The sequence below is a fragment of the Pelophylax lessonae genome (assembly GCF_965119305.1).
Source record: "Pelophylax lessonae genome assembly, chromosome: 1".
Lineage (NCBI taxonomy): Eukaryota > Metazoa > Chordata > Amphibia > Anura > Ranidae > Pelophylax > Pelophylax lessonae.
The window spans coordinates 180,883,183-180,906,417 of NC_138768.1; the positions used below are offsets into that span (position 1 = coordinate 180,883,183).

Consider the following 23,235-nt stretch of genomic DNA (forward strand, 5'->3'; position numbering starts at 1 on the left):
ATAATTGCAATATATTGGACCATGTTAATGTACTGCTTTTTCTGTTGATTTCAGTGTTTCTATGTCTGTCTGTGGTGTGTCTGTCTGGCTGGCTGATTCCGCGGTTGTTCGGGCTGTGGCCTCTGGGGACGCTGTGGCGTGCAATCTGGGTGGCTCCTGTTGTTGGTACATGTGCGGCCAGATAGGCCACATGGACGCTCCGCCTCTTCCGGCGGGGACTTCCTGTGGCACTGTGAGCGGATATGCAGGCATTTCCTGTCCTGCATAGACGCTCATCCTTCCCAGATAGGCCCATGGCTGCTAGCGTGGCGTTCTGCGCCGCTTTGGTTGGCGCGCTGTTCCTGTCTGGGGGAGTGGCCGGGCGGTGATGTCATTGACTAGCCGCCCGAGGCCCACGCTATTTAAAGGTCATCCACACAGGCCTTACTTATGGCGGCGATTCCCCATCCGGAGAGGACAGTCATGGACATCTGACCAGAGCATATACAAGGTACCTTACTTGGCGTGTTGCCTCTGCCCCCAATCATCCTTTTGCATACAACTCTTTAAACAAATAGAAGGAACACAGTTTTATTATATATTCTAGCTGTTACCCCCACAGTGCCTATCCCATGGGCTCATATGCGAGTCCTTTAATGGCATTGACTTACTGGTAAGACAACGTGACTTATTTGCATACTCTTTCTGTCTGATCTGATTACAAGCTTTATCACAAACTTCTGCATGGTTCTCTCACGTGTGTTTGTGGAGGCCTTCTGAGAGATGTAGTGCATGTTTCTATGCACACTATTTTATTGCTTAAATCTATCCACGCATGATTTTAATACGCACTACCTACCTATATACCTTTACCACGTGGTTGGTATTTATTTAAGACTCAATCTATATACTTCACACCTGTGGCAGAATTTTGGGGTGCAATATATGAATTTGCAATCATTTTAACTTTCTGTATGCAACAAATATAAATACATAATTACTATACTTCAATCTAGATGTCAGCCAGGTGTATACCACTCCTTGGCGGCTACACGTCCCAGTTTAGCTCTACCCCTCAAGGTATCAAGCTCTGAAAAATCCATGACTACCTCTTTGTTAATTACAAAAAAGTTTTGCTGAGATATGTGTCTTGATTCACATATCTACAGGTATCTACAATCGTACAGGTATGTACGGAATAAACCTTGTCACATAAACATTCATCTGTTATATGAAATTCTTTATAAATATGATATATTCAATACAACACCTCCATTTCTACTGTGTGGAACCCCACATGTAACCATATGGTGGGCCTCTGTGTTCGCATTTCCTCGTTGCGTCCACTTGGGCCCCTGCTTTGGCCATGCGTGGACCCTCAGCCAGCCACTGGGTTAGCCACCACAGATATATATATATATATATACAAAAAACCTTTATGAAGTTCTTGGCTTTATGTATGTGCATGCGTTATAATGTATGAACAACCTTTGTATCTATGATATGGTTCTTAAACTTATTTGTCTATTATACAGAGTTTATTCATATATAAGCTCCAGATGAAGCTTTGAAAAAGGCGAAACATGTTGAGCAATTGAATTGATATACAAATACAACATCAGCTGACCCGGCTGGACGGTCATTGTTCCCTTGGCAAGCCGCCGGCAAGACTCTCCTGGTGCTAAAATATCTCTATTCCTCTAAGGATTTGTATAATATTTTCCTACCTGTGCATGAAATTGAACATTTAAGAACTGCTGTATAATCTGTACATGACTGTGAGCTTGTTCGCAAGCCACACTTTTATTTATAGATATATAATATGTCTGTTTTCTTGTTTTCTTTTTGTTTTTATGTGAATTTAAATAAATGACATTTTAATTACTTCGAGTGCCAACAAAATCCTTGCTTCCCAACCTTCCATGTTCATTCATCCTAGGAGGCTACTTGTCATATTGAGCAAGTTTAGTCCTGGAGGCCCTTTTTCCTCTGGTGAGTTACCCTCACATTAATGGGTGGAAGATAACACAGGCAGGATCACCTTTAAGCAAGAGGATTTGTTAAAGCACCTTATCATTATTGTGGTGAAATTTCCTTCACAATGTATTATTTTGTGCACTACATGAATTGATGGACTTTTTTACACCCATATTTATATGCATTTACTTATTTATATTATTCAAATTTATATTTATTTAGCACTGAGCACTTTTCTCTGCACATTGGATGCATTTGTACACTTTATGAATTGATGGACTTTTTCTACATTTGTATGTACATGCATTTACTTTATTTTATTAATTCATTAATTTAATTATATTATTTAAGGATATATTTATTTTGCACTTCACACTTTCAGGTATGGCGCCTCAACACCTTTCTTTTTTTCCTAAAAAAAACATAAAAACTGTTCTCACCTCTTTTTATAAATATGAATATATTCCCTCTGCTCTCAGCTGCATAAGAGCTAGGTGAGGAGAAACAGTAGCACACTGATCTTCCCAGTGAAAGGCTGGGGGGGGGGGGGGTCAAGACAAGTCTGATCATTGCAGAAGAACAGGCTGAGTTCCCAGCAGCATAGCTAGAGAACTGACCATGGTGTTTTCTCCTGCCTAGTGTGGTCAGTGTTTGATAGGAGATCAGGGGGAACACCAGGGATTTTACAAAAAAGAAGAAATACAAAGAGAACATACAACTACATGGTACAGCAGGCACATATTAGGAATATGAAATGTTGGGTTTACATATTCTCTAATTGGCTCCTGTCTAAAAATTGTTAGGACCTTAGAGTTTAATGACCGGGACTGATGTGAATGTGCAATATATATGTAAAGCGCTGCGTATATTGTCGGCACTTTACATATAGCTATCATAAATAGTCTACCTGATACCTTAGTGCCACATATTACTTGAGAAATTGCAACAGAAGTTACACATTACCAGAGAGCATTATGCATGCTGCATATTACCAGCCATGTAGCCAAGGAGCCTGTTTTTTAGCTGGAAAAAGCATCATCATTGGTGGCAAAGAGGAATTACTGTCCCCCAAAACATCGATCGTAACAGCAGGTGGTGCTGTTGCATTTTGTGCGAAGCAGGAAGTGCTGAGACAGCGTGGTGTGGAGTTTGTTGGGAGCTGCGGACCTGACCCCCACTGAGACTCCCACTGAGACCGTGAGAGGCAGCGGTGGGTGACCCGGAGACAGAGTGCGGCGGCAGGCGCGGACCACTGAGAGGGCAGAACTGGAGTGACAGCGGGACCGGGAGACTGTGAGGTAACAGGTGTCTGCTGACAGGAGAGGAAGATATGGAGGATGGGACGACCAGCACAATCTCAGTATTTGCGGATGAAACTAAGCTATGCAGAACAATATCTTCTTCACAGGACGTGGGAATCTTACAAGAAGAACTAAACAAAATAACGGAATTTTTGTAAAATCTTACCTGTAAAATTCCTTTCTCTGAGTCCTCCGACAGTCGCCGCCCACTTCATATTCATCACCAATGGGGTTATGTCCTCTATTCCGTAGGAGTAGCTAGACAACAGAATATGTTAGTACAAAGACTTTTAACATATCCCACCCCCAGGGGGTGGTCCCCTCAGTACATAACCCTCCACTTCCTGTATCCAACTCAGTTTCAGTGGAATAGCAGTAGAGAGTACATCAAAACCCCAAAAGAGGGGCAGGGGCGGCGACTGTCGGAGGACTCAGAGAAAGGAATTTTACAGGTAAGATTTTACAAAAATTCCGTTTTCTCTTACGTCCTCCGACAGTCGCCGCCCACTTCATATTCATCACCAATGGGGATGTCCCAAAGCAGTGTAAACATGAGGGGTGGGAAGAACGCAGCCGCGCCCAAGGCAACGCCGTCTCCCCATCAGAGAAAGGAACCTTACCAAAGGAAGGAAACCAGTTGGGCATAAGAACAAAACACTCGCTCAACAGGAGCAAGAAAACCCAGGGAAAAAACAAATATCCCAAAAAGCCAAAGAACCCGTAACAAGGGCTCTAGGGAACTGCCGCACTAAGAACCTTGCGGCCAAAGGAAGCATCAGCCGATGCCTGAACATCTACTCCGTAGAATATCGTGAAAGTGTGTACGGTCGACCAAGTCGCCGCCTTACACACCTGGGCCACAGAGGCCCCATGACGACAGGCCCAAGACGTACTCAGAGATCTGGTAGAGTGCACCTTCACAGGTACAGGGGGAACTTACCCCTTCAAAGCATAGGCCTGTTCAATGGTCTGTCTGATCCATTTGGCGATTGTAGAAGCCGACGCCGCCATGCCCTTCCGAGGACCTTCCGGAAGGACAAACAAGGCATCCGACTTGCGAAAAGACTCAGTCGATTTGAGATAGACTCTAATCGCCCGGACAACATCCAAGGAGTGAAGCAGCACCTCCGTCGGATGCTTCGGCTTCGCGCAAAGCGAAGGTAGGACAATGTCCTCATTGAGATGAAAATCCGAAACCCATTTTTGGAAGAAAAGAAGGGTTAGGTCGCAAGACCACCTTGTCCAAATGCACAACCAGATACGGAGACTTGCAGGACAAGGCTGCCAGCTCCGACACTCGACGAGCCGAGGTGATAGCCACCAAAAAGGCGACCTTCTTGGATAACAAAGACAGCGAGATCTCCCTGATCCTTTCAAAAGGAACACGCTGCAATACTGATAGAACTAGATTCAAGTCCCAAGGGGGAAGAGGGTCCCTCCTAGGAGGGATCAGATGACGTACCCTCTGCACAAAAGTGCTAACCAAAGAATTAGATGCCACAGGCCGTCGAAAAAGAACGGCCAAAGCAGACACCTGACCCTTGATCGTGGCCAGCGCCAGACGCTGGTCAACACCCGTCTGAAGGAAGGGCAACACCCTAGACACCGAATAAGTGTCAGGAGAGAAACCCCTGGATTCGCATCCAAGTACGGTAATAAACCTTCCCCGAGGAAGACTTCCTCGCAGTTATTAGGGTGTGAATGACCGCAGGGGAAAGACCCCTGTTCTTCAGGACCTCGGGTTCAACAGCCAGGCCGTCAAAGCCAGCGACTGAAAAGCAGGATGGAAGATCGGTCCTTGCGACAGAAGATCTTCTCGAAGAGGCAGACGCCACGGGGCGTCGAATGCCAGATTTACGAGGTCTGCGTACCAGGACCGGCGAGGCCAGTCCGGTGCCACAAGAATCACCGTGGTCGGTTCCGCGTGTAACCCGCGAAGAAACCTGGACAGCAATTGAATCGGTGGGAACGCATACATCAGTTGGTACTGATGCCACGGGCAATCAACGCGTCCGACGTGTCTGCCCGAGGATCGCGCGTCCTTGCCACGAACCGTGGTACTTTGTTGTTCAGACGAGACGCGAACAGGTCTACCTCCGGAAGACCCCACCTCGCGCACAACATCCGGAAGACAGCCGGGTGAAGGGACCATTCCCCCTGGTCCAGGGTCTGGCGGCTCAGATAATCCTCCTGCCAATTCTCCACCCCCGGAATGTGAACTGCCGATATCGCCGGGACATGCGTCTCGGCCCAAGACAGAATCGCGGCCACTTCTCGAGCCGCCCGGGCACTCCTGGTGCCCCCTTGGCGACTGATGTAAGCCACCGCCGTGGCATTGTCCGTCTGCACCCGAACCGGGTAGCCGTGAAGATTGTCCGTCCAACGACGAAGACAGAGGAGTATCGCTCGCAGTTCCAGAACGTTGATTGGAAGGGAGGATTCCTCCGTCGACCAAACACCCTGGGCGGACAGAACGCCCAGAACACCACCCCAGCCCGACAGGCTGGCGTCCGTGGTGATCACCGTCCACGAAAGGGGACGAAAAGACTTGCCCCCCGATACTGAGGGGGATTGAAGCCACCACAGAAGATCCCTTCTGGTCTGAGAACTCAATGACATCTGGAGATCCAGAGACTGCGGACGCCCGTCCCACGTGGACAATATCTCCGCTTGGAGATCCCGTGTGTGAAACCGGGCGAAGGGAATCGCCTCGAAAGCCGAGACCATCAATCCCAGACACCGCATGCACGTCCGAATAGACGAAGATGGAACGTCCCTGAGGGACCTGACTGCCTCCTGAAGAGCTGCGAGTTTTTCTTCCGGCAGGAAGACCTTCGCCTGGACAGAGTCTAGAATCATACCCAGGTAAGAAATCCGAACCGATGGGCACAATGTCGACTTTGGAAAAATGATCGTCCAACCAAACTCCTGCAGAGTCTGCAACGTGATGGACAGATCCTTCTCCAGACTCTGGCTGGTCGCAGACCGAACCAGAATATCGTCCAGATACCCCAGAACCGAAATGCCCTGGGCCCTCAACAAAGCCAGAACCGGTGCCAGCACTTTGGTGAACACCCTCGGAGCCGAGGCGAGACCAAAAGGCAACGCCACAAATTGGTAATGATCTTCCGCTATGGCGAATCGAAGGTACCTCTGGTGACCCTCGAAAATCGGGATGTGAAGATACGCATCCTTCAAGTCGATGGAAGCCATGAACTCCCCCGGAACCAGGGCAGCCACCACCGACCGCAGGGATTCCATGCGGAACTTGCGCACCCGCACAAAGCGGTTCAGCGCCTTCAAGTCCAGAATCGGATGCACCTTGCCCTCCTCCCTGGGCACGGTGAACAGATTGGAATAGAACCCTCGAAATCTGTCCCGATGAGGCACCGGGATCACCACTCCCTGAGCCCTCAGGTCCTGCACCGCTAGACGCAGGTCCCGCAAACGCTCCGGGGATAACAGAAGATTTGAGGGAAAAAATCTGCTCTCCGGCCGAGAGAGAAACTCGATCTTGTAGCCAGATCGAACGATTTCCTGAACCCACCAGTCCCGAATCCGGGACAGCCATGGCTGAGGGAAACCAAGCAAGCGTCCCCCCACCCCTGATTCGGGTGAGGGCGCCCCTTCAGGCCGCACTGTTGTGGGCCGCAGAACCGGATTGGCCGGACTTTTGCTTACCTGCCCACGGCTTCTTGTGGGAGCCTTGACCCTTGGACGGCTTGCCCCTATAGTGTGACCGAAAGGCACGAAAGGACCCCTGAGGGGGCCGAAAGAAAGCATTCTTTTTTCCCGAAGCCGTCTTAGTCTTGTGGGATTGAGGTAAGAGCGTACTCTTACCCCCCGTGACCCCTTTAATTAGGGCATCCAGGGATTCGCCAAAAAGGCGAGAACCATCAAAAGGCAGATTGGCCAAGGTCTTACGTGAAGATTGATCCACAGACCAACACTTCAACCAAACCAGGCGGCGAGATAACACCGCCACACTGTGTACACGTGCAGCCAACGGAACCATATCCAGGTCCGCATCACACAAATACATGACACCCTGGTGGATTTGATCCACCATATCCAAAGTCGCCTGGGGGGCAGACTCAGCCACCAGGACACGCCTAAGCACCTGCGTCCAGCTCGCGACCGCCTGGGCCGCCATAAGTGAAGCAAATAAAGCTTTCAACATAGAACCCATAATAGAATAAGTATGACGGGCAAGGGACTCCATCCTTTTGTCCGTGGCATCCCGGAACACCGGGGTGTCTTCAGCAGGAATCGCAGTGGACTTGTACAAAACTGCTATCGCAAGGTCCACCGGAGGTGGGACACACCAACGCTCAGCTTAAACCTACTTGGTACAGCAAAAGGTTTGCGTATATTACGCCATTGTTCATTCACAGCACGCTGAAAATCATCAGTGCATGGAAACATCTGCGATGATTTGCGTCTTTTCTGTGTCCCATAAGCCACCAAGGCAGCTGGAGGACATGTTTCCTCCTCCAAACGCAGAGTTTGCTTGATAGAAGCAACCAAGTCATCCATGAGTGCAAGCTCTTCAGACGAGCCAGGGGGAGAAATATCAACCCCCTCTACCTCAGCCTCCATTTCTGACCCTATAAGGTCCAGGGAGTAACGAGACCCCGATAAGGAGATCTCTGCCACAGCAGCCCCAGTACCATCACCCTCTGAATCAGAGGAAATTGAAACTCTGGGCCTTTTAGAGGATTGAGCAGCCACCAGCATTTGCACCTGAGTCGCAAGGCTAGCCACAATCGCAGCCAAATCCCCCCCGGGGGGGGGGGAAACCGCAGTCCCCTGGCTTCCCACCAAAGTGGCAGGAAACTTGCATTCCTGAGAATCCATGCCCCTGTAGTAGCAAAAATAAATGGGTGACCGCCCCTTTAAGAGAGCGCTGCGATCGTAGCCCACTCACACTAGGCACCCCACACAAGGGACCCCCACAGGGACAAGTATACCAAGGCAGGATACAGGGAATAGAGATCGGTGCTGCTGCTGCTGCCTGCGGTGCTCCTGAAGGAAAGGAAGTGCTGGCATACAGGGCGCTCTAGTAAAGTCTATGGAGGCTACAAGAAAATGGCCGCCATGCATGTAAAACATGCGGCCGGAGCGATCGCAGTCAAAATGGCGCCGTTTTGGCGCCGAAACCGCCGCTCCCACACCCCATGAGGGTGAAGTAAAACACACCATCTGCCCAAAAAAGGAACATGGTAAACCGCCGCAGCGGTGCTGTAATGTGCCCCAAGCATGAGAAACTCAAGCCCCACAGCACACAGCCGTTTACACAGACAGAAACTGACACAGAGTGCAGCCAGCCCCCCCTCCTGCAGCCCACAGCATGCAATGTGAGAGATAGGGAAACAGTAATAGTGTGAACACAGGGCAAGGTACACAGTCCCAGACTGACACCCCCAGACAGACAGGTCCCCACATAAATGCACTTACCTCTTACATGGCGTGGGGGACCCGCACAGGCGAACAAACCGCTGTACATGAGGCAGGGAGAGTCGCATCCAGGACGCATCAGAAGGTGGGTTGAGAAACCGCACAGCGTCCGGTGAGGTAGCCACCTCACCTAGCATCCCTGCACGGAACAGGGATGGGTCGTTCAGATAACTCAGGAGCGATACCTGACTGAACGCTCGATGGCGGGCTGAGAAACCACTGACCCACAGCCTGCTACCAGGGGGGTCAGCCCGAGACGCAGCCCGCATGATCCTCTTCTTCCGAAGAACTAACTAACGCTGGTAAAATAACAGCTAACAAGAAAGAGAGAAAAAACTCAAATAAAATCCAAAGAAAGGAAAGAGAGCTGAGACAAGGTGCCCCAGCACAGAAACTTCCAGCTACTCCTGACAGCTAGACAAATGAAACTGAGTTGGATACAGGAAGTGGAGGGTTATGTACTGAGGGGACCACCCCCTGGGGGTGGGATATGTTAAAAGTCTTTGTACTAACATATTCTGTTGTCTAGCTACTCCTATGGAATAGAGGACATAACCCCATTGGTGATGAATATGAAGTGGGCGGCGACTGTCGGAGGACGTAAGAGAAAATGGGTTTGGCAACTCCATGGCAAATGAGGTTTAATGTTGAAAAATGTAAGGTTATGCACTTGGGTGCCAGAAATACGAACGCAAGTTACTCACGAGGGGGAAGAACCTCTGGGGGAATCTAAGATGGAAAAGGACCTGGGGGTCCTAGAAGACAACAAGCTCAGCAGTGGCATGCAATGCCAAGCTGCTTCAAGCAAAGCCAACAGAATACTGGGATGTATAAAAAAGGGGATTCACTCCAGAAATAAAGAGATTATTCTCCCACTCTACAAGACTCTGGTCCGACCACATCTGGAGTATGTTCTGGGCACCAGTCCTCAGGAAGGACGTGCTGGAACTGGAGAGAGTCCAGAGAAGGGTAACAAAAATAATTAGGGGAATGGAGGACATCAGCTATGAGGAAAGACTACAAGCATTGAACTTAGTCTCCCTGGAGAAGAGACGATTGAGGGGGAATATGATATCAATGTACAAATACCGTACTGGCGACCCTAGCATAGGGAACAAACTTTTCAGCGAAAGGAAATTTAAAAAGACACGCGGCCATTTACTAAAATTAGAAGAGAATTGGTTTAACTGCGTAAAGGGTTCATCAATAGTTTCAAAAAACTATTAGATGGGCACTTTAACGACCACAACATACAGGGGTAACAATGAATGGTTAACAGCAAACACACTCCTCATGGGTTGAACTCGATGGACTGGTGTCTTTTTTCAACCTCACTCACTATGTAACTATGTCATTTTAAAGGCAATTCATGATCTTTTTTTTTTTTTTAAATAAACATGTAAATAAGATTGCTGTAAACAATCTCATCAATGTTTGGTTATCTTTCTACTCACAGTAAAACCTTTGAGTCCATTGAGGGACACAGGACCGTCACCTCATAGATGACAAGATCCTACCTAATCTAGGAAAGACGTTTCCTCACACCCCATCATAAGGGTAGTGCGCTAAGGTGTGGAAACTATATGCAGCACTCCAGCACATAACCTACTTTCCAGTTACCCTTGGAGTACTTTGCCCCTAACCACATATCACAGTGAACTGGTCTTTTCCAAGGTGACTAGCATATTTATGTTATCTTTCTTGTTTACATCAGCATTTTACCTGGGGGAGCCATTTTCTTCCCATGGTGCACTGGACTTACTTCTTTGGACATCTGGGCTGTTTTCACATTTGACCTTTGTTGAGCTGTAAAACAGAATTGTAATCAAGGCAGTAAGGTTAGCAATTTTAATATTATGTTGAGAATTAAAATAACGATTTTTTAGCAAGATAGATATGCCATTCTTTTTATTGTGAATTTTATTTTTTTTTCTGCAGGATGTTTCTGAAAGTGTCCTGCATTCTGGATGGGACAGTAGCTAGGAACACCAGTAGCTGAAGACTTTCCTGACCACTATGCAATGAACATCCTGCACATTTAATGCCCTCCAAAACCAATGGGGATACAAAACAGATAAAAGGCCCTTTTACTGCTACCGATGTAGAAAATACGTTGGTGGCAGCAAGGAGGTTTACACATATTCATGGTGGCTGCAGCTGCCGGGAGTGTGTAAGTTTGACAAGTCGACTGTCACCTGCCAGATGGAAGCAATCTTGATCGTTTCCACACACCCTGGTGACAGGGCCTTTTTGTCCCCTTTGAGATGTAAAATAGTGTAAAAAAATAAAATTGTACCTAAGAACTTAAAAATCCTTTCCAAAAATGTTTTGTCAAAAGCCTTACTAAAATCTAGATATGCAATGTCTACTGCACCTCCACCGTCTATTATTTTAGTCACCTAGTCAAAAAAATTTATAAGATTTGTTTGACATGATCTCCCTGAAGTAAACCCATGTTGTTTTTCATCTTGCAATCCATGGGATTTAAGATGTTCCACAATCCTATCCTTTAATGGGGTTTCCATTAATTTGCCTACTATTGATGTCAGACTCACTGGTCTATAGTTGCTCGATTCCTCCCTACTACCTTTCTTGTGAATGGGCACGACATTTGCCAATTTCCAATCTTCCGGGACGACTCCTGTTACTAATGATTGGTTAAATAAATCTGTTAATGGTTTTGCCAGCTCACCACTAAGCTCTTTTAATAATTTTGGGTGAATCTCATCAGGACCCTGTGACTTATTTGTCTTCACTTTAGACAGCAATCTTAGAACGTCTTCCTCTGTAAAGACACATGCATCAAACGATTCATTAATCATCCTTTCAAGTGGAGGTCCTTCTCCTTCTTTTTCTTCTGTAAAAACTGAACAGAAGTATTCATTAAGGCAGTCGGCTAGCCCTTTATTCTCTTCTACATACCTTCCATCCTTTGTTTTTAATTTAGTTATTCCTTGTTTTAATTTCCTTTTTTCATTTATATATCTGAAGAATGTCTTATCCCCCTTTTTCTGCCTGCGCTTTAGAAGTTCTTATAACTTGCTTGGCCTCTTTCTGCCTAATCTTGTAGATTTCCTTATCTTCATTGCTCTGGGTTTTTTTATAATTACAAAATGCTAGCTTTTTATTTTTAATGATTTGGGCCACTTCTGCTGAGTACCACAGTGGTCTCTTCCTTTTTTTGCTTTTACTGACAAGTCTAATGCAATTTTCTGTTGCCTTCAATAATGCACCTTTTAAGTAGTCCCATTTCTCCTGGACTCCATGTAATCAGTTCCAGTCTGATAAGGACTCATTTATGACTAATTTCATTTTTGAAAAGTCTGTTTTTCTAAAATCTAAAACTTTTGTTTTTGTGTGGTGTGACTCTTTCACAGTTCTTATTTTAAACCACACTGACTGGTGATCACTAGATCCCAAGGTTTCGCCTACAATGACATCATATACCGAATCCCCATTTGTGAATACCAAATCCAAAATGGCCTCCCTCCGGGTTGGCTCCTCAACCACTTGTTGCAGAGACAACCCCAGTAGGGAATTTAGAATATCTGTACTCCTAGTAGAACTTGCTATTTTGGTTTTCCAGTTTATATCTGGAAGATTGAAATCTCCCATAATGATAACTTCTCCTTTCATTGTCATTTTAGCTATTTCTTCAACTAGTAGATCATCTAGTTCTTTAACTTGACCAGGTGGTCTATACATCACACCTACACGAGTTACTGCATGATTAGCAAACTGCAACGTAACCCAAACTGACTCTATGTTGGCCTCACCAACTTGTATTAGGTTAGATTTAATGCTATCTTTCACATACAGGGCCACTCCTCCTCCTTTCTTGCCTTCTCTGTCTCTTCTGTATAAAGAGTACCCTGGTATGGTTATGTCCCAGTCATTTCTTTCATTAAACCATGTCTCCGTAACAGCCACTAAATCTACATTCTCAGATGCCATTATTGACCCAAGTTCATTGATTTTTTTCCTACAAACACGCACGTACAAACCTAAACGCACACGTCTGGGGCACCTATGCACGCTATATGTTATATGTTATATTTCACCATGGCAAAGCGAGAGAAATAACTTCAGGTCTATTATTCACTGAACTCTAAAATGATGACCTATAGGGGCTTTTAACCACTTAAGCCCTGGAAGATTTTACCCCCTTCCTGACCAGGGCCTATTTTGCGATTCGGCACTGCGTGACTTTAACGGACAATTGCGCGGTCGTGCGACGCTGTACCCAAATGAAATTGACGTTCTTTTTTTCCCACAAACAGAGCTTTCTTTTGGTGGTATTTGATCACCTGTGCGATTTTTATTTTTTGCGCTATAAACAAAAAAAGAGCGACAATTTTGCAAAAATAACAATATTTTTCACATTTTTTTATATGAAATTCCCCGCAAAAAAAGGAAAAAATCAAAATTTTTTAACATTTTAGGCCAATTTGTTTTCTGCTACATATGTTTGGTAAAAAAAAAAAAAAAAAAATCGCAAAAAGCGTATTTTGATTGGTTTGCGCAAAAGTTATTGCGTTTACTAACTAAGGGAAAGATTTTTGACATTTTTATTGTTTTTTTTTAACGAGTAATGGCGGCGATCTGCGATTTTTTTTGCGAGACTGCAACATTGCGGCGGACAGATCGGACCCTTGACTGACATTTTTGACACTTTTGGGGGTACCAGTGACATTACTACAGTAATCAGTGATATACATATGCACTGTTACTGTAAAAATGACACTGGGAGGGAAGGGGTTAACTTTATTGGAGAGGGAGGGTTAAGTGTGTCCCAAGGGGCGTGCTTCTAACTGTGATTGGATGTGGCTGTGTGTGTAACAGCAGAGATCAACGGTCCTACATAGCAGGACCGTATGATCTGTGCTTTTACACAGGGAAGAATGACAGGCGGCTTTGTTTACATTAGCCGCCTGCCTTTCTCCCTCTCCACCCGACGATCGCGAGTGACCGGCAGACATCGGGTCCGCCGGTCACACGTGCGGGCTGCTTAGGGAACGAGCGGGGGCGGGAGCGCGCCTATTGGCTCCCAGGCTAGTGACGTACCAGTACATCAACAAACGGTCAAGAGGGAAAAGAACCGCTCAAGTGAGGGGATAGTTCCAAACACATCCAACCCAGGTGCAGGCACGGATCCGCAGTCCTGATAGCAGCAAATGGAAGAGCACAAAAAGCCGCACAACCGGTTGAAGATGCAAAAAGTTAAAATCCAAATTTATTTTGCAGGCAAAAAGATAAAATCATCCAAGATGAAACCAAAACAGTCGGAGACATGGGGGGGAAAAGGGGAGCACGGCGGTTGACGCGTTTCACGGAGTCTTCCGCTTAGTCGTAACCATGCTGTACAATACAAGACACTGCTATATATAGAGGAAAAGGCATTTCAAATAACATGTACCTCCCAGAATGTGCTTGATTGAGCCCACACAGCTGCAGATACTAAATCCCAATTAAGGGCACACAAACAGCCCAGCAGGAATTGTATGTTTGTTTTTGCTTCACCTTTTGTCCAAAAACGCATAGCAAAAAAGTTCTATAAATGCATATGCGAAAAAGCTTTCAATAAAAATAAGGAAAAAACAGTAGTGATAATATAAAAAGACAGCTGGTAGAAGCCAAAAAATGAACAAAAACAAAGTAAAAAGAAAAAAGAAAAACGAAGGGAAAAAAAAAAAAAAACGAAAAAAAACGAAGGGAAAAAAAAAAAAAACAAGAAAAAGAAAAAAGAAAGACAAAGAAAAAGAAAACAGTAAAACGGAAGCATATAGATGTGTTCATACCCAGATGGAACTATGGTATAAAAAGAAATGGTGTATAATATAGTCATGAAGAGCATATATGTGTAAATATATAAGTGGTACACATAAAAATAATAAATGTGTAGCCACAAACACATACATCACGTCCATATAGCTTATGAAACAAATAAATAAATGGGGGGGGGGGAATTGTACACATATGTAATAGGTATGAGCACAACCCCCAAAAACGTGTAACCCCGTCCATTGAGTGGTATATCTGCAACTGTGTTCACATACATAGGGCAATCCACCCAATCGAAAGAATATAAAAATAACCAATGAGATATGTAAGAACACTAAACATTACCATAAAAATAATAATAAATACATAAATGCATAAACATAGAAGTCCTGTGTGTCTTTATCAGCATAATGGTATTATTATCCCCTATAAAGATATAAAAATAGGGACATTTAAATGGATATATACCCAAGACATTGGTAACGTCTCAGGCATATCCCACATCGATCTAACAAAAAAACGCACATATATACACATATATATATATATATATATATATATATATATATATATGCCCTCGTGTACATGTCAACTTAGATCATACTGAACACAGAGTATAGCATGCACCTGTGTGACCCACCATGCATATAGCACAATCAATATCCATAAAGGAATCAGCCACACATTGCATAAATATATAGCCATGGAGGCAAGCCGAACGGAACAACATGCATATATATCGAAGAACACATGCATTCCAAAAAAAAAAAAAAGATATAGAGACCGAAATGGGACAAAAGGGAAGGAGAAATGAGAAAAAAGGAAAAAAGAAGAAACAAAGAAACACTAAGACATAGAATGGTCAATCAAAGAAACATGGACCATGTATGCGTATGGGATACAGGTAGCCCTCTCTGTATGTATAGTTAAATGTATGTACCCACGAATAGATACATGAATCATTACTGGGAATAAAAGTGAGTAACATCCCATTCAAAATTTAAACCGCCAGGTAAGCGGGTCTGGAGTTTATGAATCCAGAAAACCTCCCGCTTACACAGAAGGCGGAACACATCGCCCCCTCTTACAGGAGCAACCACACGTTCGATCACTTGGACCGATATCAAAGACAGATCACCGTCATGTTCTGAATTAAAATGTCGGGCCACATTCGTGGATTTCCTCAATCTGACATCACTAAGGTGTTCCCTAAATCTGTCTTTAAGTTTTCGTGTGGTGCGACCCACATATTGTACAAAACATTCTCTGCAAGTAATGAGATAAATAAGGTATGTAGTGTTACAATTAAAAAACCTGTTGATTTTATATGTTTTGTTCTCAATAGAGGATTGAAAGTTAACACCCCCTAGAATATGGGGACATGTAATGCAGTCCTTAGCCCGACATCGGAAATTACCTTTCAGATGCAACCATGTTTCTGATGTATTTTTAATTGTAGTGCTAAACAGACTTGGGGATAACTGGTTTCCCAGTGTTTTGGCCCTCTTAGCGACAATATTCACTCCTCCCTCTAAGATCCTGGCACAGTCCTTATCACCATACAGAATGGGAATATGTTTATTGATAATTTGTTTGATCCTGTTAAATTCCAAACTGTATGGGATGGTGAGATTAATGGAACCATTATTGCCAGAAGTCTTAGATTCATTGAAATGTCTCTTTGGTGTAAGGAGGCTTTTCCTGTCCCTATTAAGGGCAATAGAGTATGCCCTGTCAAGGGTCCATTTTGGATAACCCCTAGCCAAAAAGCGTCTATACAAAAGTGCTGACTCTTTATTGAAAACGTCCAAGTCACTGCATATCCTTCTGATACGAAGGAATTGACCCACCGGTATACCCTTTCGAGTATGAAATGGGTGACTGGAGTCAGCATGTAACAAATTGTTACCAGCTGAGGGTTTCCTATATAGGCTAGTGACCACCTGATTTTGTCGATGCTCAAGGGTAACATCTAGGAAATCAATCCTATCAACATTGAATTGGCCAGTAAATGCCAGATTGTAATCATTGCGATTAAGATATTCCAAAAATAGGTCAAAAGGAAGGCCTTGTCTAGTGATAAAGATCAAATCATCTATAGAACGAAAGAATATGACAATTTGATTCCTGTAGGGGTTACTATCTCCAAAAATGTGGACCCTCTCCCACCACCCCATGTAGAGGTTGGCCAGGGAGGGTGAAAAAATAGCCCCCATGGCTGCCCCACACTTCTGGAGATAGTAAACCCCATCAAACATGAAATAATTGTGCCCAAGGAGGTATTCCAAGACCTCCAAAATGTATGTCTTGGCCACCTCAGCCAGATCAGTATAGTGGGTAAGTGAAAAATGTACAGCTACTAGAGCTAGATTGTGGGGAATCGAAGAGTAGAGACTCACTACATCACAAGTCATCCACTGGTAATCTGGCTGCCAACAAATCTCACTGGTGATATTTAAGAGGTGCATAGTATCTCTTAGGTAACTGGGTAGAGTGTGCACAATGGGTTGAAGCTGGCCATCAAGCCACTCTCCCAGTCGTTCATTGAGAGACCCAATGCCAGCGACAATGGGCCTCCCCCGAACTGGGCGTGCCCCCTTGTGCACCTTATGGAGGTGATGAAAAATTGGGGTGATGGGATATTCCGGTATCAGTTTATCAGACTCCTTAGGGGTAAGGATACCCATAGAGGCACCTCTATCAAAAAGCTCTCGCAAAATGGCTCTGAACCTATTCAAGGGGTCACCACTTAGCCTTATATATGTATCCGTATCAGACAATTGCCTGAGAGCTTCCATTTTGTATTCACCTTTGTCTAATATGACTACCGATCCCCCTTTATCCGCATTCCTAATAACAATAGAGTCATCCTCCATCAAAGATATTAAAGCATTCCTTTCCTGTACATTCAGATTGTCATTTCCCACCTGTACCTTATTGGGAACCGTTTGTTTCAGTTCAAAAATGTCCTCTTCGATTCGTTTTTGAAAGGTGTCCATCTGGGGTACCCGTGACTGAACAGGATAAAAATATGAGGGTACTTTAAATTAAACTTTGTTGACATTATCCTCTTTCTCCTGTACAGCATCTCGATTTTCCATCATTAAGTCCTCCAGATCGATGGTCGCACAATGTTCTCTAAAAGATCTCGGTGATTCTGGGCCATTATCCCTCAATATTGTCACAGGTTGATCCACACCCAAACCATTGTCCACATCCTGAGAAACCTGTAAAGCTGTATCATCCTTCAGAAAATGCTTGCGTAAGGTCAAGTTCCGGACAAATTTATTAATATCCAAGATCGTGGAAAACGGATCGAAATGTGTATGAGGGCAAAAGTTCAATCCTTTCGATAAAAGGCTCAATTCCCCCACGGTTAGGATCTTCTGCTTCTTTCCTCCCCTCCTTGTTTTCTTTGCGGTTTTTTCTTTTTCTGGGGCTTTTTCTCCCTTCTCTGACCGTTTTTTGAAAAAGGGGTATTGTACGGTGTACCTCCTGATCTAGGGAGTTGAGCATGATCAGGAGAGCTATCCGAGCCAGGTGTACCATAGGGACTCTCTATGACGCTTGTTTCTGGATCGGAAAAGCTCACTCTTTTCTTAAATTGGTGGCGATTCCATCGCTGCGATTTTTTCCACACATATACATTGTCCATTTCATAATCCACTTTATCACGCTGAAACTTTTCTTTTTTGCCATTCATGATCTCCTTTTCAAATTTGTCAGTTCTAGCACTGAGATTCTGATCAAACTCCGAAAATGAAGGCAAATCTTTAAAAGTGGATAGCTCCTGTTGTAACATTGTTATATCCTCTTGTAGCTTTTTTAATTCCAGGGTTCTAGATGTTATGATTATTTTCATTAGTTCAATAGAACAAGTAGAAAGAGTTTCTGTCCACAATTTTTTAAGATCCTGGTTGAAAAGATCAAACGTTGGAAATTTCTTAATTCTCAAGCCACGAGGGATACGCTGAACCTCTACATACTCCGCAAGCGTAGTTTTCTCCCAATAGGCTTTAATCTCTTTAATTATTAGTTTTTCCAGTTTTCTGAAAGAAGCGTCCATAGGGGCCGAGGAATTATCTGAGTCTTCTCTCAAGAGAGATGTTGCTCCTGTTCTGAGGGGGTTAGCGTCATGTTTCCTAAGTGATCGGCCATTCACAGTCTCATCCATGTCTCTGGCTGAGTGGTATAATGATACAAAAATGTCAAGTCTATAGTAGCTCACATATGTAAAAGGGAACTCACCGAGCCGGTATCCAAAAGCGGAAACAGCAACAAACGGTCAAGAGGGAAAAGAACCGCTCAAGTGAGGGGATAGTTCCAAACACATCCAACCCAGGTGCAGGCACGGATCCGCAGTCCTGATAGCAGCAAATGGAAGAGCACAAAAAGCCGCACAACCGGTTGAAGATGCAAAAAGTTAAAATCCAAATTTATTTTGCAGGCAAAAAGATAAAATCATCCAAGATGAAACCAAAACAGTCGGAGACATGGGGGGGAAAAGGGGAGCACGGCGGTTGACGCGTTTCACGGAGTCTTCCGCTTAGTCGTAACCATGCTGTACAATACAAGACACTGCTATATATAGAGGAAAAGGCATTTCAAATAACATGTACCTCCCAGAATGTGCTTGATTGAGCCCACACAGCTGCAGATACTAAATCCCAATTAAGGGCACACAAACAGCCCAGCAGGAATTGTATGTTTGTTTTTGCTTCACCTTTTGTCCAAAAACGCATAGCAAAAAAGTTCTATAAATGCATATGCGAAAAAGCTTTCAATAAAAATAAGGAAAAAACAGTAGTGATAATATAAAAAGACAGCTGGTAGAAGCCAAAAAATGAACAAAAACAAAGTAAAAAGAAAAAAGAAAAACGAAGGGAAAAAAAAAAAAAACGAAAAAAAACGAAGGGGAAAAAAAAAACAAGAAAAAGAAAAAAGAAAGACAAAGAAAAAGAAAACAGTAAAACGGAAGCATATAGATGTGTTCATACCCAGATGGAACTATGGTATAAAAAGAAATGGTGTATAATATAGTCATGAAGAGCATATATGTGTAAATATATAAGTGGTACACATAAAAATAATAAATGTGTAGCCACAAACACATACCAGTACATCACTTTGCCTGGGAGGGGCTGACCGCCGCCGTATATAGTCAGGTGGCGGTCGGCAAGTGGTTAAGGTGTCGCCCATAGGAAATATAGGGTTTGTTCCACGGGTGCCCAAACCCCCCCCGTCCCATCTCAGCAGTTAGCAGCAGAGAAGGACTGAACTCCTCCTATAGATTCTGGGCCTCTCTGTGCAGTCACAGCTCCCCCTGGTTTCAGCATTTAGCAGACTCCAGCCCTCCTCTGGTCGTCCTCCAGACACTGCACTTCTTGCTTCCCAGCTCCGCCCCCAGCCTTTTACCGGCAGCAGCACAAGCTAAAGGGGGTGTGCTGTGATGTAAGGGAGGGTGGAGGACTCTTGACTTCTAATGGTGGGGAGGGCTTTTAACATCTGATGTTAGGGGGGGTGCTCTGGACATCTAGTCTTACAGATACAACCAGCCCTTTGAGGGTGACCAGAATGTTAATGCAGCCCACGCTGAAACCCAGTTTAACACCCCTGCTCTAGGGTGTCTGCTTTAAAAAAAAAGAAGAAAAAAAATACATACATATATACATATATATATATATATATATATATAATGTTTTGGGGTTTTTATGTAATCTTCAGGCCTAAAATTTTTTTTATACATGTAAACAAAAAACGCAAAAACGACACTGGCAGCGAAAGGTTTAAGGGGGCTATGCAAGCAAAAGCTGATGAAAATAATAGGTAGTTGGATTAACCATGTCAAAAAAAACAACTGTAAATAGCATACTTTTAAGTATATACGCAAGGTTAAAAAATATATATATAGAGTTATTGATACAGCAAGCCCCTGGTCACACACCGTACAACTTGTGCGATTTGACAGTTTCAATTGTAAGCGGTCAAATCGGTGTTACTCAGGCTTTGTCAGAGTCACAATAATTTTGAAAGTAGTTCCTGCACTAGTTTTTGCAAGTTCAGGTGCAACTAGCATAGACATCTGTGCATGAAGTCACACAGATGACTTTCAAGTCGCATCTGAACTAGCACTCAAATGCTACTTTGAAATCGTGCTACCTAAAGTGAAGAAGCACGATTTCAATGTCGCTTTTAGTGTGACCGGGGTATTACATGTAACATTAGGCTCTGCATTTCCTATCCTAAAAAAGTATAGATTTTTTGGTAATCAGGTGGATCTGGTGATAGTCTCACCTTCATCACCCCCAGGAAGTCTCTAGGCACGTAGTCACTCTAAGTTACAAAGTTTCACTCCCTAAGTCACTGATGCAATGTTCTCTATAGTAATGATGTCATTTACGTCAATGAAGCATTTTCTATGCCTGTTGGCGCTTGTTAGAGGAAATTGATACATTTGGAAGAGCTTGTACTGAACTGAGAAGTCATTAGCGAAACAATTACACTCAAAGGAACAATAAGGACATGTGTGTTGCTGAGGCAGTCGTTGAGAAATTCTACACTTTTGAAAATTTTGAACATGTGAAACAAAATACCATACATAAAAAACAATTCTTCAATGCTTTCTAATAGCCCTGAGAACCTGCTACAACCTGGTAGACAAATTATATCAAATTAGTTTATTAAAAATAAAAAAAAATAAAAATATATAGGACAAATCTCAAACACAGGTATTAGCAAGACCTACCATGAATGCCAACTAAACTTAAATTTAACAATGTATTTTGTACCATTTCAGAAACGTTTTTGACTCGTGCCATCTAAAGTTAACTACAGATATTATGAGGAGGTTGAACATGGAGGAATAATGTGACCACAGAAGGAAAATCATTACAGTTGTTCCATAAACATGCATGATTGTATTGCTTATTCTTGCATACCCATCTAAAAGAAGGGAAATAGAATGACACCTCTAGCAAAAGTCTTACATCAAGAAAACAATAGTGTTTGACTGAAAAGAATCCAGCCCACCAATTGGTAGTTCACTGGCTAACTATGGCCATCTCCTGGGAACTATACTGTAGGCACAACGTTCACCATCACCTCTTCTTCACTTATCAATATATTTTTAAAAAATCTTATAAAATCCAAATTTTTTATATAAATTTTTTGGCCAAAAATATATTTGGCCTGTTCTAGAACAAATGAATATTTATTCTAGTTATCCCTGTGTGCCCTTACAATAATGCGACTAATGTAAATGGCCATATCTGGGCATATAGCATAAATTCCAGTATATTTTCCTACCAGCAAACGTACAGGTGCTGTGTACAGCTGTCTACAGAAGTCAACGGTTATACACAGCTATAAACATTCATACGCAAGTACCTGCACAACCACGTTCGCATGTGCATGTTTATGCAGGTACTTGCATATACATGTATATAGCCGTTGACTTTTATGGATAGCTGTACTTAGCACCTGTGGGCTCCCGTGTGGGGAAATACACCAGTATTTACACTATACAACTAGATATGACCGTGTGCATGAACCCCAATAGTTTTTCAACTATTCTGTAACAGATCACAAACTATAAACATCTTATTGTTTTCTACAAAATCAAGGAGGCAGAAAGGCGCAGGCACCTGGTGCATTACCAAAAAATGTATTTGAGCAAGTAAAATGGATATAAAAAAGTGCACCCCTTCCTCAGAGCTAAACTGACCAGTGCATCAATGGACAAGCACTTAAATAAGGACACACTAAGAAACCCCCCTTGGTGTGTCCTTATTTAAGCACTTGTCCATTGATGAGCTGGTCAGTTTAGCAATAAGGAAGGATGTGCACCACTGAAACACGTCAGTTTGGTTTTACAGCGGGATATAATTGGAGCACACATATCCTATATTATTTAGGATCTTCTAGTCTACAGTTACTTCATGTCTAGTTACATTTTTATCCATTCTACTTGCTCAAATACATTTTTTGGTAATGGACTATAGTAGGTGCCTGCGCCTTCCTGTCTCTTTTGTAGTTCCACATCCATGGAAGGTTGCACCTGCCTAGCATTTTGATTTGTCGCACAGTCCTATCGAAAAGTGGAGGACCTCTGAGCGCTGGAAGTGATTGTTTTGTACTGCATTATCCTATTGTCTTCTATTAGGCCACTTTCTTTGCTTTTTCTTGACGATGCATTTGGCTTACTTGTGAAATTGTCAGATAATTGTTGAGTACCAGCTGGTCTTGACCAACACTAGGTCATCTACTGTATATAAAAGGCACTTGGCATAGATCCCTTAGGGGAAGGCTTCTGACTGGACTAGAATTATCAATACTTTTTACATGTGTTTATACCCCCAGGCAACTATACTCTGCTTCCTTTATTATCTTTTTATTTTCTTCCGCTTGATTTTTCTTTATTAACTGCAATATATGTGGCTAGTTACGCAGTAATTTGTAACCCATGCTATTTTTTTTCTTATTACTGTAAAATAAATAAAAATACACAAGAAATGATCAACTCTAATAATCTATCTAGTGTTCTATGAGATTTTCTTATTACCAGTGCGGTTGATCTTCACTGTGATGATTTTTTACAGATGATGATGAAAACACTAGGAGTTTATCATGAACATCTTTATCACATTTTACAGGAAAAGGCCAATCTACACCCAGCACAAAGCAGCTAATTACAGAACACATGTGTATGCTGAGGATTTAGCAGTCATTCCTAAGCTGTCAT

The 23,235-nt window shown here is 43.5% G+C and overlaps 1 protein-coding gene across 1 annotated transcript in view; it reads right to left on the bottom strand.

Moving 5' to 3' along the window:
- The window catches only part of EPB41L4A (erythrocyte membrane protein band 4.1 like 4A), a 445,595-nt gene that overhangs the window by 67,995 nt on the left and 354,365 nt on the right, over window positions 1-23,235 (bottom strand). The window contains exon 14 of the mRNA XM_082243130.1: window positions 10,437-10,520. Coding sequence (XP_082099256.1) covers window positions 10,437-10,520 — 84 coding nt within the window. The remainder of the gene's footprint in view (window positions 1-10,436; window positions 10,521-23,235) is intronic.